At 48.7% G+C, this 16,361-nt stretch overlaps 1 protein-coding gene across 15 annotated transcripts in view; it reads right to left on the bottom strand.

Annotated features, from left to right (window-relative positions):
• TRIP12 (thyroid hormone receptor interactor 12) overlaps positions 1 to 16,361 on the bottom strand; it is a 1,120,962-nt gene that overhangs the window by 686,312 nt on the left and 418,289 nt on the right. For all 15 annotated transcript variants that reach the window (XM_085634980.1, XM_085634991.1, XM_085634979.1 and 12 more), the window contains one exon: positions 916 to 1,069. In XM_085634980.1, coding sequence (XP_085491106.1) covers positions 916 to 1,069 — 154 coding nt within the window. The remainder of the gene's footprint in view (positions 1 to 915; positions 1,070 to 16,361) is intronic.

Below are 16,361 nucleotides of genomic sequence, written 5' to 3'. Positions count from 1 at the left end.
GCCATTACAGTGCTGGGGAGTTTTAATGACAGACTCCCAGACCATATACTCTTTATGGCTTTACGGCCCTTACAATGTATGAGAATGAACTTAGACACTGTAGGGGTACGAGGCTCACGCACCTGTACCCTCACCAGTGGTATAGTACACCCTGCTAGAGGGGTGACTTACCTATACCATAGGCAGTGGGTTGTAGGCATGGCACACAGTGATGTGTGCCATGTCGACTTCACTTTTCTCTGCACCAAAAAACGCAGCCTGCAATGGCAGTGTATGTGTTGAGGTACAGGGCCTCTATGGGTGGCACAATATGTGCTACAATCCTTATAGGCCTTACCTGTTCGCAGGGCCCTTGGTACCCATGGTACCTTTGACAAGGGACTTACATGTGGCCAGAGTGTCCAATTTGGTTTGCAACAGTAATGTTTTAGGGAAAGAACATAGGCCCTGGGTACCTGGTTGGCAGGAACCCAGGGCACACTTAGTCAAAGAGCATCAACATCAGGCATAAAGTGGGGGGCAACGATGCAAAAAGGGACACTTCCCTACACTTCTGAATTGCTATTGAGTGTTTAAGGAAACTAAGTGAAATACAGGCCCTTACAACACAGAAATCAAATCTAGAAAATATTGGTAAGGCAAACATAACACTTTAATCCAAAGGTGGTATCATTTTCATGTTAGCCAAGCGATACACCTACACTGAATGTAAATAGGCCAACTAAGTATTTCTTGCAAATTACAAAAAAAACAGGAATAGAGATCAATTTTTTTATCTCCTTTGTGTATCCTTCAAAGATGCATACGCAACAGAAATGCATTTCAAACCCAGATAAAAATGTTCTACTGCACTCAAAATGTTTAATTGGAAATCATGCACATTATGATGGTAAGAACAAGTATAGAAATACTTACTAGTGTTTGAATTGGCTAAAGGATTAGGTTTTCTCTGAATAGCACGTGCTGTTCCAGTGTCCTCATTGATTTGCTGCATAGAATTAAAATCAATAGTATAAACACGCCCCAGTGTAGACAGACTTATTTCATCCTCACCAACCTGATGGGCTGCCTGAGAACACAGATATAAAACAAAGAAATCTTTGAATGTAAACATTACAGCATCTGTAAACACAAACTTTTTCCTAATATACAGTTTGCCAAACAATTAAATATGCTGATTCAAGACATTTCTAATTAAGAAAAGGCTGCATATATTGGATAACTTTCAATCTGATTGGTGCTATTTTCTCTGCAGACCCTTCATCTTTGAAAAACACTAGAGCAAGACTGAAACCAATGAAACACAGTCACTTGCACAGCCAGTTATCTTCCATCTGTACTACTGGACAAGATGACCAAGTACTTAAAATTCTGCTGCCATGCCCAACCTTTTCAGTTTCAAGAAAATTTGAGCACAGTAAGAGTCAAAGAAAATTGGTCAACGGGAGAAGTGGATAATTTGTTTCGATTGTCACTGTTGAATTTACACAAATAAATAGCAAATTTGGATGGATGGACCTTGGACAACCAAAAGTAACTCAAGCTACTGAAAAGTTTCTTTCCCGTGTAAATATCATAAGTACTCGCCAAATCAGATACATCCTCACCAGTGAATAAGACGACAACTCCAACGACAGTCAGCAACTGCATAAATGTAACTGCTGGATAACTATTTACAAGCCAAGTTTAGAGGACAACCTGGGCTAGTTCAATACTCCGTCTACTCCACCTGTGGAGAATGAAGTAGATTCTCCATAAAATAATCTATAAATCACGTGGGATTAAACAGTCATCAGAACTTTGGCACGTCACATCTTTGGTGTGAAAAGGGCATTGTAGGGGTTAAAGGAATAACTGGTCCCTCAATGGGGACATCAAGTTCAAGACCTCACCCTTAAAGACCCAAAACTAAGCAATGGAAGCCACTTCCAGCACCTCAGTGTTGACTCAGCTTACTGAATGTCAATTTCTAAGCCAGCTCCTAAAGCTGTATCCAAAATGAGACCAATTTAGGCTCTGGATATTCTTCATGGTCACAAGAGATTTATTGGTTGCTAATTTACCGGTCAACAAGAAATCCTAGTTTTAACAAAAACGTATAATGCACTCTGAACATTAGACATGAACAGAGCAAGTTGAAATAATAGGTGAGAAGCAACGTCTAAAGTAGCACCATAGGATAGACATACTTTCTCAAATTCAACTTGCTTAATGAAAAGTAACTGTAGAGATTACTGCCTTCATGTTAACGCGGCTCTAATGTCAATGATAGAATCCTCCATCATCTTATAGCTTACCCAGCTAGACAGCTTCATGGCCAACTCCTCTTATATGTTCACATATTGAATGCTGAATATCAACCAGCAATGCTCGACACAGACAGTACTTCTTTAAAGGGTGAACAGAAGAACAACTGGCAATTCCTTAAGAAAGCTCTTACAAGGCTCACTGGGCAAACATAACTATCACACTTCCTTTATCAGCAGAAACACGTGTTTAAAGTTAATAACCAAACCAGATCTAGAATTGGCCACTAGTCTTAGAACAAACACAGAAGCACTGGATGAGTATTTCAGTAAAATAAATGCCAGAGAAATGCCCTCCGCAACCTATCAATATTTACGCAGTCAAGCTTGGTACACACCCAAGTGACAGTTTTGAAAATCTCAATTTAAGCAATTTTAACATTTACGTTTGTGTTTTATACAGTACAATTATTTCACTCTGTTAATTTAGCACTGTCACACCTGTTTAAGTCACTGAAATGTTGCTCACATGCCTCGAACATATTTTTTCTATATCATACCACTCATTTTATACTGGCAATGAAAACAAGAAATCAATACTTCCATTAAAACAAATTGGCAAGGGGCGCGGCTCGGCACCAGCCAAGTTGGCCACATAACTCTAAAGCTCTGTGCGATCACCAACCCATCCGCCGAAAATCCAACGTTAATCCGCCCGGAATAGAAGGTCACGACACTCCGGGATTACCCCTGTAACACGGTGACCCTGAAAACCTCACTGAGACTTGCAGAAAACTAACAGCGGCGCTGGGGACTGGGAACCAACGCTGCCGAAGGCCGGACGACTGTGGGCGGGCACAGTAGCTGAGAAAATAAACCAACTGCTGGGAGCCGAGAACAAAGCAGAGGCCCGACGCACACCGGACTGCACTACAGAAGGTCGCAGCCGGAGTGAAGACCCAGCACGGGGTGAAGAGCGCACCGTGACCTCCACCCAACGTCCGCAGGTAGGCGCGAGCAGAGAAGCGGCCGGAAGAGGCAGAGAGAAAGGGCCGCTCCTTCAGACTGGCGTGCGGCCCAGTACAAGCGGAGCGTGGAGAAGACCCCACCCTGGTCCCAAAAGTACTCGCCGAGGCGCGCACGTCACAGAGGTGAGCGCTCGGCAAGTTGAGCGCGACAGGGCACTCCAGGGAGAGCCTAGAGGAAACGGAGTGGGAGGAAACTGAAGGCAGCCAGGTAGCAATCTACAGCCAACAGGGCCACAGGGGCTCGACCAGGAAAAGAAATTAGGCAAATTCAAGCTAGCCCAAACAGGTCAAAAAGTGGAAGGGCCCTTAAAAAATTGGGGGACAGTCATTAAAAAGAAAAACAACAAGACACCGGCAATTCCAAGGGAGATCAGGCTGTGAAGAGCGAAAAAGGAAGTAGGCCCAGTTCTACAGAGGTCACTCACCGAGCGACTAGTCAGGAGAGGGATCGTTCTTCAGGACGCCAGTGGTACCGAGAAGCGAGCAACTTACAGGCCAGACAAAATGCGACCAAAATGAGCGCCGGTTCCCCAGCGCAACAAACTAGACAAGTACGCAGTTCCCGTGAGCACAGTGACAGAAGGAACAGAGGTGTCTGGAACCCGGGACACGGACGAGCCATCGTCAGGGGATATAATGGCGACGATCCACAGTCTGGGGCCAACACTTGAAACCAAAATTGACAAAGTCACTATAGACGTAAACCTTCTCCGGGCAGACATGTAAACAACCTCGGAAAAAGTCAAACTTGCAGAAGCTAATATCAGAGACATACAGGCGGTCACTAAAAGGCTAGAAGACAAGGTGCAACGACTGGTGCAACAACAAAAAGTGAAGGCCGCAAAGTTAGAAGATCAAGAAGGGAGGGCTCGTAGAGACAACACGTCTGGGGGGGTAGGGATGCGGGGGATTGCCGGAAGGAATGGAGGGACTCTCAATGGGCCTCTTTCTGGAGGACCTAGGTCATAAATCAGCTGAAACAGAAGAGTCTTTCCAGATTCTTTGCCATGGAAAGAGCTCAGAGAGCACTGGCCCCGCCGCCTAAACCAGGAGCACCACCAAGAACTATAATAGCACGGATATTAAACTACCGAGATCAGGATGCTATCCAACAGACTGCCCAGACCAAGGGTTACTTGCTCCATGAGAACGTAACAATACGTTTTTTTCCAGACATAACATTGATGGTGCAACGGCAGCTACAGACCTTTGATGAGGTCAAGAGGACATTGAGGAAAGAAAACCCCAAATAGGCGATGCTGCCCCCAGCCAAACTAAAGAATAGTGGAAAACAGGAATCCTCGGTATTTCACCTCGCCAGAAACAGTTTGGGACGGACTTGGAAGAGGCTGGAAAAGTGAAAACAAGAGGAAGGCTAAACCATGAGAGGCTACACCTGGGAGAGCAAGATGATAACCCGCTGGAAAAAAGGCAAGGAGATTCGGCAAATGTAGAACCCACGCATGGACAAGGCCTGTCCGGCATGCACCCGACCACAGAAGAGGGTGTGGGAATGAGTAACAGGTCAAGCTGTGACTAGACCGACCATAAGACATAGTAATGACTCCTGAGCTGGCAAGACACTAAAAGCGGAAATATCGGAGGTTCAATCTGGCAGACCCGCCGGAAAGAAAACTGTAAGTGGGTAACGCATAGAGACAAACAGGGGAATATATAAGAAAGTATACGAAAGGCGGATGGGGAGGTAGGGATGGCATGGAAACCAAAGGCACTGTGCCAACTGACTCCACTCAGTAGAATGTTATTCAAAGGGCGGCAGGGGCTCTGCAAATTGGGGACGTGGGTAGTTCTAAGCCTACAGTGCATGGTGGCTGGGAGGGGGGTGTTGATAGATGGGAAACATTCCTATTTCACTGTTTATTTGGCATGTACAGTTAATTATCTGTTTGAGTTAATATGGGAGACACCTCAATACACATTACACAACTTGCGGACACATTGGAACCCGGGGCGGAAGGGACGAGAGAGGGAGAGGACACCCTATATTAAGAATGGCATTGCAACCACTTAATACTATGACAATTCTATCCTGGAATGTCAACGGTCTTGGGCATAAAATTAAACAAACAAGGGTCCTTCAATATTTAGGCAGGCACTCACAGACCTAGCGCTGCTACAAGAAACACATTTAAAAGGTAATCATTATTTAGCATTGAACAAGTACGGCTACACGCTAATAGCCATGCAGAATTTAACATCCTGCTCAAGAGGAGTGGCTATACTTAGTAAAAATACGACCCCCTTTGTGGCGGGCCGCATATGGTGCGACCCTGAGGGTAGATATGTAGCTCTGACCAGGACATGGGAGGACCTAACTATCAAGGTATGGCCATTTATATACCGCCAAAACTCCACTCAGACCTTGCCAGTGATTAAAAAAACCCTGCTTGAAATGCCCAAAGGGCTTTTCATATTGGGAGGGGATATGAACGCAGTGATTAGTATATAGATGGCTAAAAGCACAAAACCAGATAAAGCAACCAGCTCGTGCCCAATACAAACGTTCACGGGAGCAATGGGGCCAACGGACCTATGAAAAACTTCCATCACTAGGCAGTACACGCACTTCCCTGTGGCGAACGCCAGTGGGTCGCGACTGGATTACATATTTACCTAAGATATACATGTGGGTCTATTCGTGGAAGCGAGGCACAAAGCTAGGGGAATATCGGATCATTCACCGGTAGAGGTAGTGCTAAGGTGTACGATAAGAGACTACACCCTCCCACCACAACTGCAATCGTGGCAGTTTAGGGACTAAGACTTTGCAGACAAATTTAGGGAAAGAACAGAACAATATTTTGAACAAGATACAGGGACTGTTAGCTCTGAATGTACTGTACGGGAAGCATAAAGAGCTAGTGGCAAGGGGATAGGCTCATGCACTAGCAGGTGGCCGAAATAATAAAAAATGTGCTAGATATGCGGAGCTGCAGCAGGAGATAGCAGACCTAAAGGAACAGCTAGGGCAAGAGGACACACCGGGACCCACCTTAGGGCACAAACTGCGATTAAAACAATCTGAACTTCGAGAGCTAGAAGAGGGAGCAGCCAGATCTCATGCAATAGCCGCACAAAGGTGTATATACAATTTAGGGGACAAAGCTAACAAGCTAATAGCATGGCTAGAAAGAAGAGAAACCCACAACTGGGTCCTAGAAATACAGAAGTACGACTGTACAATACGTAAATCAAATGGGGAAATAGCGGAGACCTTTGAGGCCCATTATGAGACGCTGTACCAGTCCGTAACAACCAGGTCGCCGAGGGACAGTGCCAAACTTTTGAGAGCTATTCGCTTAACGGAACTCTACCCGGAAGACGGGGAGGATACGGATACAGATCTGATGGTAGAGGAAGTAGGAGGAGCCATACGAGACTTGCAGTCAGGCAAAGTGGCTGGCCGGAATGGGCTAGCCGCTGAAATGTAAAAATGTGTAGCAGATAGGATAGCTCAACCAATGTTAACATGTTCCACACTGCACTAGTAGTTGGGAACCTACCGGAAGATTTACGATTGGCGACCATAGCGGTAATACCCAAAGGGGGGAAACCCCCGGAGCAGTGCAGTTCTTACAGGTCCATATCGCTAATTAATTTCGATGCTAAGTTACTAGTGAAGGCCCTAGCAAATAGGATACAACCGATAATATCAACAATAATCCACCCTGACCAATCAGGCTGCAAACCACACAGAAGTAACAGACTAAATCTCTGAAAATTATTTGGAGTTATGCACGAAACAGCACAGAGACCGAGGGAGGCAGGGACAGTGCTGGCAGAAGATGCCAGAATGGCATTCGTCAGTATCGAATGGCCATACCTCTTTGAGGTCATAGATAGAATGCGCTTCGGGCCGCGATTGAGCGTGGATTGCCTTACTGTACAACGACGCACTAGTAAGGGTAAACAGGAAAATATTCGAGCCCTTCGAGTTGCATAGAGGGACATGTCAAGGGTGCCCTCTCCCCTTTGATTTTTGTCACGGCGGTTGAACCGCTAGCAGCGTGGTAACGCAATGACCCTATGGTCTACGGAAATTCATTGGTGGCGAATGGGAGCAGCGTATCTCCCTGTACGCGGACGATATGCTACACTATGCTCACAGACCGTGGCAGACGATACAGAGACGCATTCATATATCTTGACTCTTCGGCAGCTACTCTCGTTATCAAATAAGCTGGGAGAAATCGCTAGTGTTCGCGCTGACTGGGGAGCTGCCGCCCCTTACGTCGGCCTGTGTGGCGGTGGAGAGGAAATACGAATTTAAATATCTAGGAATACATATCACTAGGTCTGAAAATGACTGTGCCCTGAACTTAAATTCGCAGCTGGCGAGACTGCAAGAGGGTGTGATCCACTGGGGGTGGGCTTCTAGTTTTATTAATGGGCAGGGCGGTCTTATTCGAAATGATGGCGCTCCCCCGCCTGTTTTCATGTGCTACAAAACACTCTGTATCAGATCCCCAGTTCATTCTTTAATTGATGGTGAGCTTCAGACTCTACTATGGGATGGAGGGACCTGCGTATTGCGCTTATAAACTTGCAACTGGGAGTCTACGGGGATGTATGGGGGAGGGGCGGGGTTAGCAGTCCCGGACAGTAGGGGCTACTATCTGGCGTCGCAGCTCATCACTGCCAATGACTGGGTCTTCTCCACAGCATCGGAGCCAGCAAACTGGGTAGACAGATGGGCCATGGGGAAACGTTGCTGGCAGTCTACCCTTTATTGCAAGAGTGAGGGAATCCTTACCACTTCACACAGACAGTGAGACGAGTATGGTGGGAAGCCACGAAAAAGCTGGGGTGAGATAGAAAATTGACAGAACAAACCCCGCTCTGGGACAGCGAAATGCTGAGGAAGTGGGGCAACTGAAAGGTTTTGATAAGTGGATTATCATGTTATAGGGCACCTGGGTGACGTATGGGAAAATGGCTCTATTCCCAAATTTGAAGAATTGCAAGCCAAATACCAAATGGCGGAGTCCGAGAGATTTTGCTATCTACAGCTCAGACATGCGTAAACGTAAAAAGGCTGAAAGAGTCAACAGGTAACTAAGCTGTGCCCACAGCAAGGCTTTGCTGGGAGAAAAAAAAAAGCAAAAAACATCCTCACACCACGCCAAAAACATGTCCCAACGTCATGCATACACATAAGGGCACCTGGCAGCAAAGATGGTATCAACAACCTCAGGAGGGAGATGGAAAGAATTAAAGTGTTGCTGTTCAGCCTTCACCCATAAAGGTACTGATCGCACAGGCTCACGTGCAAGACCCTGCAATGATTCTCCTGTACCGGAAGCCTGATCAGAGGACAAATGGTCAGGCTCAAACACTCTGTGTATCACACTCTCTTGGCCCAATCCAGTGCCATTAGAGTGACGTGGGCGTAATCATTCCAGATTTTATTCTGTACATGGGTCAGGAGAGGTAGTGGCAGGAAGGCAAACAGGGGTCCAATTCTTAAGGAATAAGTCTCTGAGAACTATCCTACTTGGGAACTCCAGCGTGTAAATGTGCAGACATTTAATGTTCTCAGAAGTGACAAACTGATCGAGAGTGGGTTTCCCCTACTGGATGCAAGTGCCATTGTGATCAGCTTAGTGCTGCTGGCTAAGTTTGTTCCCCCATGGAGTTTCAAGATCCCACCAGGTGGTATACCACCAGTGAAATCCTTTGATAAGCCAGCCACCTCTAAAGGCAGAGAGCCTCTTTGCATAGGACCCAGGACCCACCCTGCCCGGTTGTTGCAGCTTTACATGGCTTTGGTGTTCTCCATGAGAATCTGGGCAAGCCATCTCTTGATGATGTGTAGGAAGGCTTTACAACAAGTGAATTCTCCGCAACTACAGCAGGTTGATGTGGAGGCGGGTCTCCACTAGCGACCAGATTTCTCTGATCTCCACCAACCCAGAATTAAAGCATCTGTCACCACCCTCAGCTATGGGTCGGGCAAGAAAAGGCAGATCCTCCAGGATTTCGCGATTTGCAAACAAATCGTGAATTTTGTACAAATGCCACGATTTTTACAAAAATGCCTGCAAAATACAGACATCCAGACCTCCCCTTCTATTGGCCCAGTGGCTATTGCCACGGGGCCAATAGAAGGAGGGTCCTCACAGCAGGCAGGCGAGGTGGTGTTTATTTACACTCCTCACCTGCCTTGCTGTGCTGTTTTCACATTCTGTGGCTGAGCCTGGGGACTGCTCACCTGGCTACTGTGGAGCATCGTCGGCTGAGGCAAGATAGCTGTGTTGGGGCCCGCCAAGTGCCCAGTGTGCGGCGGGCCCCTCCTGGCATATTTAAAAAAAAAAAAAAAATGTTTGTTGGGCCCGCCGCGTGCCCAGTGTGCGGCAGGCCCTGGGGGCATTGCTTTTGGGGCCCACGGTGGGCCCCTCCTGGCATATATTTTTTTTTAAATGTTTGTTGGGCCTGCCGCGTGCTTAGTGTGCGGCGGGCCCTGGGGTCATTGCTTTTGGGGCCCTTCGCACACTGGGCACGCAGCAGGCCCATCCTGGCATACATTTTTTTTTTTAAATGCTTGTTGGGCGCGCCGCACACAAGTCATGCGGCGGGCCCCTGCTGAGATAGATATAGATAGATATATATATATATATATATATATATATATTAAATATTAAATATTTGTTGGGCCCGCCGCGTGCGGCAGGCCCTGGGGGAATAGATTTTGGGTCCCGCCGCACACTGAGCACGCGGCGGGCCCCTCCTGGCATTTTTTTTTAAATGTTTGTTGGGCCCGCCTGCTTGGCCAGTGTGCGGAGGGCCCTGGGGGCATTGCTTTTGGGGCCCGCCGCACAGGGGGCACACGGTGGGCCCCAGCAGGCATATATATATATTTTTTAAATGTTTGAGGGGCCAGCGGAGTGCACAGTGTGCGGGCGGGCCCTGGGTGCATTGCTTTTGGGGCCCGCCGCACACGGGGCTCACGGCGGCCCCTCCTGGCATATATATTTTTTAACATGTTTGTTGGGCCTGCCACGTGTCCAGTGTGCGGCGGGCCCTTGGGAAATTGCATTCAGGGCTTGCCGTACACGGGCCATGAAGCGGGCCCCTCCTGGCATTTAAAAAAAAAAAATGTTGTTGGGCCCTCCACGTCCAGAGAGACGCCTCAAACATCTAAGTGTGAATGCAGAACGCTTCGCTGAGGGGTAGAAGTATATGTAAGTAATTGGTTGCTGCTGATTCCTGCGAAGAGCTAGTCTTGCGATAATTTTTTTAAAATAACAATAAATATATAGCTGTGATAACTATTTTAAAACAAGTGTGTCCACATACCTGCACCTTAAAATACTCCTTCACTTCGCCCTTGGCGATACCACACCACAGTAGGGACATACCCGGGCGCCATCTTTGTTAGCGCTCTAGCGGCCCACTGCATTTAAACGGGTGGAACGCAGGCGCGCACTACCAGAGAGACGCCTCAAACATCTAAGTGTGAATGCAGAACGCTTCGCTGAGGGGTAGAAGTATATGTATGTAATTGGTTGCTGCTGATTCCTGCGAAGAGTTAGTCTTGCGATAATTTTTTTAAAATAACAATAAATATATAGCTGTGATAACTATTTTAAAACAAGTGTGTCCACATACCTGCACCTTAAAATACTCCTTCACTTCGCCCTTGGCGATACCACACCACAGTAGGGACATACCCGGGCGCCATCTTTGTTAGCGCTCTAGCGGCCCACTGCATTTAAACGGGTGGAACGCAGGCGCGCACTACCAGAGAGACGCCTCAAACATCTAAGTGTGAATGCAGAACGCTTCGCTGAGGGGTAGAAGTATATGTATGTAATTGGTTGCTGCTGATTCCTGCGAAGAGTTAGTCTTGCGATAATTTTTTTAAAATAACAATAAATATATAGCTGTGATAACTATTTTAAAACAAGTGTGTCCACATACCTGCACCTTAAAATACTCCTTCACTTCGCCCTTGGCGATACCACACCACAGTAGGGACATACCCGGGCGCCATCTTTGTTAGCGCTCTAGCGGCCCACTGTATTTAAATGAGAGGAACACAAGCGCGCAGCGCGCGCACGCACAGCGGGCGCGCCAGAGGCAAGGCCGTCTGCGCCCGTCCGCGCCCCGGCCGTGCTCAGTGCCACTAACGCTGCCCTAAATGTAACAGGTAGGCGTTGTTACTCTAGAGACACCCTCCTTAAATTGGGCAGCAGGCAAAAGAAGGACTTCCAGCATGTTCTGTCCTGCAGTTTAATTAATAGCAGATCTCTTGTGAAGCACCATCAAGATATCTGTAACTTGCTGGAAGACCTCAACCTGGACTTGCTGTCTATAACTGAAACCTGGCTACAACCGAATTCCGCTGTGGAATTGGGAATGGCTTGTCCTGCGGGCTATAAGATCCTTCATAAACCTCGCGCAACGGGGAGAGGAGGCGGGGTAGGACTTATTTTCAAGCAGAAGTGGGATTGTGCCCTACTCTCAATCAATGACATAACAGGCTATGAAATTATGGGCTTTACCCGACAGGAGGCCAAGGGGAGAATGCTGACAGGGATGGTCTGTTATAGACCCCCAGGCTTGGATGCTAATCATCAGGCACTACTGGATACCATCGTCGCCTTGGCAGCCACACATTCTAGACTGCTGATCCTGGGGGACTTCAATCTGTGGGAAACGGGAAGTCTTGGGAGCTATTTGCAAACCCTAAATCACACCTGCGAGAACTGCGGCCTTCATCAACTTATCCAACAATCTACACATGAGGGAGGCCACATGCTTGACCTGGTGTTTGCAAATCCATCGGAGACAGAGGTACTTAGCATCTCTCCTCTAAATTGGACGGACCACTTCCTAATACAATTTAGGCTGTCCCTGCATGGAGGAAACCCAGTAGTAAACAAAGTAGCGAATTTCAGGTGGGGTAGGGACTGGGCCAAGCTTTCGGAGAAGGACAATGTCCATCTCCTCTCCAAATGGAATCGGTTTGACCCAGGAAAGACGCCTGGAGAGAACTATATTAGTTACAGTAACGCCATTCTTCTAACACTGGAGGAACTCATACCCAAAAAAAAGCTTAGAATGCGCAACACTCCATCAGCCCCATGGTTCAGTGAGGAGCTTAAGGCTCTACGGTTAGCGCGTCGTCAGGCAGAAAGAAGCTGGCGCCGACGGTATTTAGACAGAGATAAAAAAGCTTTAAAAACAATACAACTTCAATATAAGATGGCCATCAGGGAGGCCAAATCCCAATTCTTTGCTAATTCCATCCTGCAGGCATCTAACGGAACTAAGGCTCTATTTAACATCGTCAGAGTCCTTAGTAATCCGGGCTGCTTGGCCAGTACTGTCCAACCTTCACAAAATTTGTGCAATGAAATTGCCACTTTTTTCATTGACAAAGTCAATAACATCGTAGGTGGGTTTGATCAAGTTGGTCCTGAGACCCTCCCGACGTTGGGAGTCACCAGGAAGGATCCCTCCTTGAACTACTTCCAACTCCCTACGGAGGAATCCTTCAATAACATTGCACGGGAGATTTCTTCCGGGTCACCTCTCGATCCCCTTCCCCATAAGATCTGGAAGGAACTTGGCCACAACCTACTACCGGATCTGTGGCACATTTGCTGCCAATCCTTGAATGAGGGGAATGTACCTAGTGACTGGAAGCAGGCGATAGTTACCCCACTATTAAAGAAACCTTCCCTAGATCCCTCACTGCCAGCCAACTTCCGCCCCATATCCCCTTTACCTTTTCCAGTCAAAATCCTGGAGAAACTGGTCAGTAAATCCCGGTCTAATTTCCTGGAAGAACATCAGCTCCTGGATAGAGACCAATTCGGCTTTAGACCAGGGCATGGAACGGAGACCGCGTTGGCAACCGTTTTGGACACACTTCGAATGCGAGCCGACGGCGGCAGCTCCTCAGTTTTGGTGCTGCTGGACATGTCGGCCGCTTTCGATACTGTTAGCCACTCGGTGTTACTGGCAAGACTGGAAGGTTTGGGGATTACGGGCCGGGCCTTGGAGTGGCTGAAGTCCTATCTGACTAACCGTCAACAGGCAGTGACTCTGACGCCATTCATCTCCCCTTGGTTCCCGGTTCGCCATGGAGTACCTCAGGGCTCAGCCATCAGCCCAATCCTCTTCAATGCATACTTGGGACCTCTGATCCCCCTAATAAAATCTTACGGGATCGAGGTAGTCAATTATGCGGACGATATACAACTGACGTTCTCCCTGGAAGGAGAGCACGCAGTATCTTTAAACTCGTTCCAGGCTTGTATGAGGAAGGTCTCTGAATGGCTAAAGACCAATTCACTCCAGTTGAATGCCGGGAAAACGGAGCTCTTATACTGCGGTGCAGCCAAAATTTCCAAACTTCCTTTGGCCGAGTTTCGACTATGGCCAGAGGATCCCCCCTTAACCGCAGTAAAAACAGTCCGTAACCTGGGGGTCATGATGGACGAAGACCTCCAGCTGCAATCCCAGGCCAATAAAACTATTGGCTCCTGTATTGCTTTGCTGAGAGCTCTTCGCCAAATTCTCCCGCTCCTCCCTGATGAGACAAGGTCTCTGGTGGTCCAGAGCGAGATCCTGAGTAGACTGGACTACTGTAATTCACTGTACTTGGGTACTCCCCTCTTTATTGTACAGGGATTGCAGAGAGTTCAGTCGATGGCAGCAAAACTGGCCCTCAGAAGGCAGCGTGATTCATCTGTCACGCTGGCACGAAAGGACCTTCATTGGCTTCCGGTTAAGAGGAGGATTGAGTTCAAGTCACTGGTTATGGTTTACAAGGCCCTACACAACTCCGGCCCGTTGCCTTTGCGAGAAAGATTTTCTTGGTATCAACCAGAAAGACTCCTCCGCTCCTCTAGCCAGAGCCTGGCAGTTGTCACCAGAGTAAAGCGTGTCAGGATGGGAGGTAGGGCTTTCAGCACGGCGGCAGCTCGTCTGTGGAATCAGATGACCCTAGAGCTGCGACAGGCTAAAACGTTGCTAGGCTTCAGGAAAGATCTAAAGACCTGGCTCTTCCGTCTGGAATAAAATGGCATCAACCCTGACCCCTGGCCAGTCGTTTCTGTGTTGTCTCATGCTGTTGTGTCTTATAGCGCCAGGATACCCGTTGGGTGGCAGACGTCGCGCATTACAAGAATCTATACAATACGTGCGCAATGTGCGGTGGGCCCTGGGGTCATTGCTTTTGGGGCCCGCCGCACAGGTGGGAACGCGGCGGGCCCCAGCTGGCATATATACATATATATATTTTTTAAAATGTTTGTTGGGCCCACAGCTGCGGGTTTCTGCAGGGGACAGGTGACATGGAAGGGGCTAGCCGATCCTGATCTAACTCTTTTTTTCTTCTTTTGTAGAGTCTCGGAGGGAAGAATCTGCTGGTTCAAGAGCTGTTGGGACGTCAGGCAACTAATATATGCTTGCTGCTGCACAGCATGGGTAAGTTTTGGTTTCTGTACACTTCAGTGGAGACGAATACCACATATGCTAAAGCGCAGAACCTTGAGGTGAACCGCCGACTCGGCGTGAGCATCAAACAGCAAAACCCCATCAAAGGTTAAGAACCAGTCGCCGCCGGATATTTTCAGGGAAGACACCATCTCGCAACCAAGCGTGACGCCTTAAGGCAACAGAGCCCGCCATAGCTCGGTCCAAAGAATCTGCAGTATCCAAGGCTGAGCAGATTGTGAATTCGGCAAGGTCACGGCCATCCCGGAGGAGGTGAAGGAGATAAACGCGAGCACCTTCAGAGGTGGCAGAAAGCAAAGACTCTGCAGGATCCACAGGGCAGAGGTAGCCCGAGCCAAAACACACTGTATTCAAGGATCGTAGTGCCGCACTAGTGGAAGCAAAGATGTTCCTACCCCATGACTCAAGCCATCGAGACTCCCGAGAGGGAGGAAGCGTTAGAGGGGGCAGTGAAGGAAAGGCAGTCTGCAACACAAACCCCTGCACATCAGGATGCACAAAAAGACAAACAGGATCATGCAGAGCTGGACAGTGGTGTTGCAAAACTGAACAAACCACTGCGTCACCTGAAGCAGGCCGGACCCAGGTACCCAAAAGGGTATCATAAAGGGAAGCCTCAAAGGGCAGAAGCGGCTCCACATTCCCAGACCCCCGGTGAAGGACCCCAAGCAAGGGGTCCACAAACCAGACAAAGGGGCAGAAGGGGGTTGCATGTTTAAAATGCGGGTGGCCAATGAGACAACTCTCAAAGCCGCACCAGCCTCGGTAGCCCTCCGCGGAGGGGACAACAACTCATCAGTGGGGGAGGGTTGTAATCTGACCCTCCCAAGAGACTGAGGGTGTGACCAATGCCCCACGGAAGGGAGCCCCATTGAAGAATGAGGATCCGGACGTGGTTCCTGGGGAGGCGAAGAGCCTGCCAGATCTGGGAGCTCCTGAGGGGGCTCCAAAAATTCCAAGGGGGGCACTGGCAACAACACCTCCGGTGACGCCGGGCGAGAGGGCAGCGCCAAACACACTACAGAGGCCTCTAGAGAAGAGTCCATAATTTGGCGTTAACACGGTGCCGAAACGACGCGCGTCGGCGCAGACTGTGCCTCGTCAGTCGCAGACTCGGCTGCATCCAGCGTCGACTCGGCGCCGTCCGGCGCCAAAACTATGACAAGCTCCCGGAAGCCGAACGACGGCGGAACCGGACAGTAGAGGGACCTGCCGTTGATGAAGAGGCCGGGGGGCGAGACAACTCCAACCGGGACAGCCGTGCCAAGAGAAGCTTCATATGGCGCTCCCGCCGAGATTTCAGCTTCAGGTGTTGGCAGGCTTCACAGTCCGTGGAGTCATGGTGCTCGCCCAGACACCACATACAAATAAGATGCGGGTCCGTCGCGAACAGGAATTACAAGTTTTAAAGCCCGAAGGCATTGCACACTGTTCCTGATGCGAAAACAGGCCAGAGGAACCGCTCACTCCAGATCCGCATTGAACGCAGAAAAGGAAACAGACGTAAGCGCGCCTGGAGGTACTTATATGACCTCACTGACGTCACGTACGTGGACGACGTCAGGGCGGGGTCATGTGGCGCCGTCCCCCGGCGCGC

This window comes from Triturus cristatus, chromosome 11, assembly GCF_964204655.1.
Source record: "Triturus cristatus chromosome 11, aTriCri1.1, whole genome shotgun sequence".
Classification (NCBI taxonomy): domain Eukaryota; kingdom Metazoa; phylum Chordata; class Amphibia; order Caudata; family Salamandridae; genus Triturus; species Triturus cristatus.
Note: the sequence above shows the minus strand (reverse complement) of the source record. Positions and strands in the feature narration are given on the sequence as shown.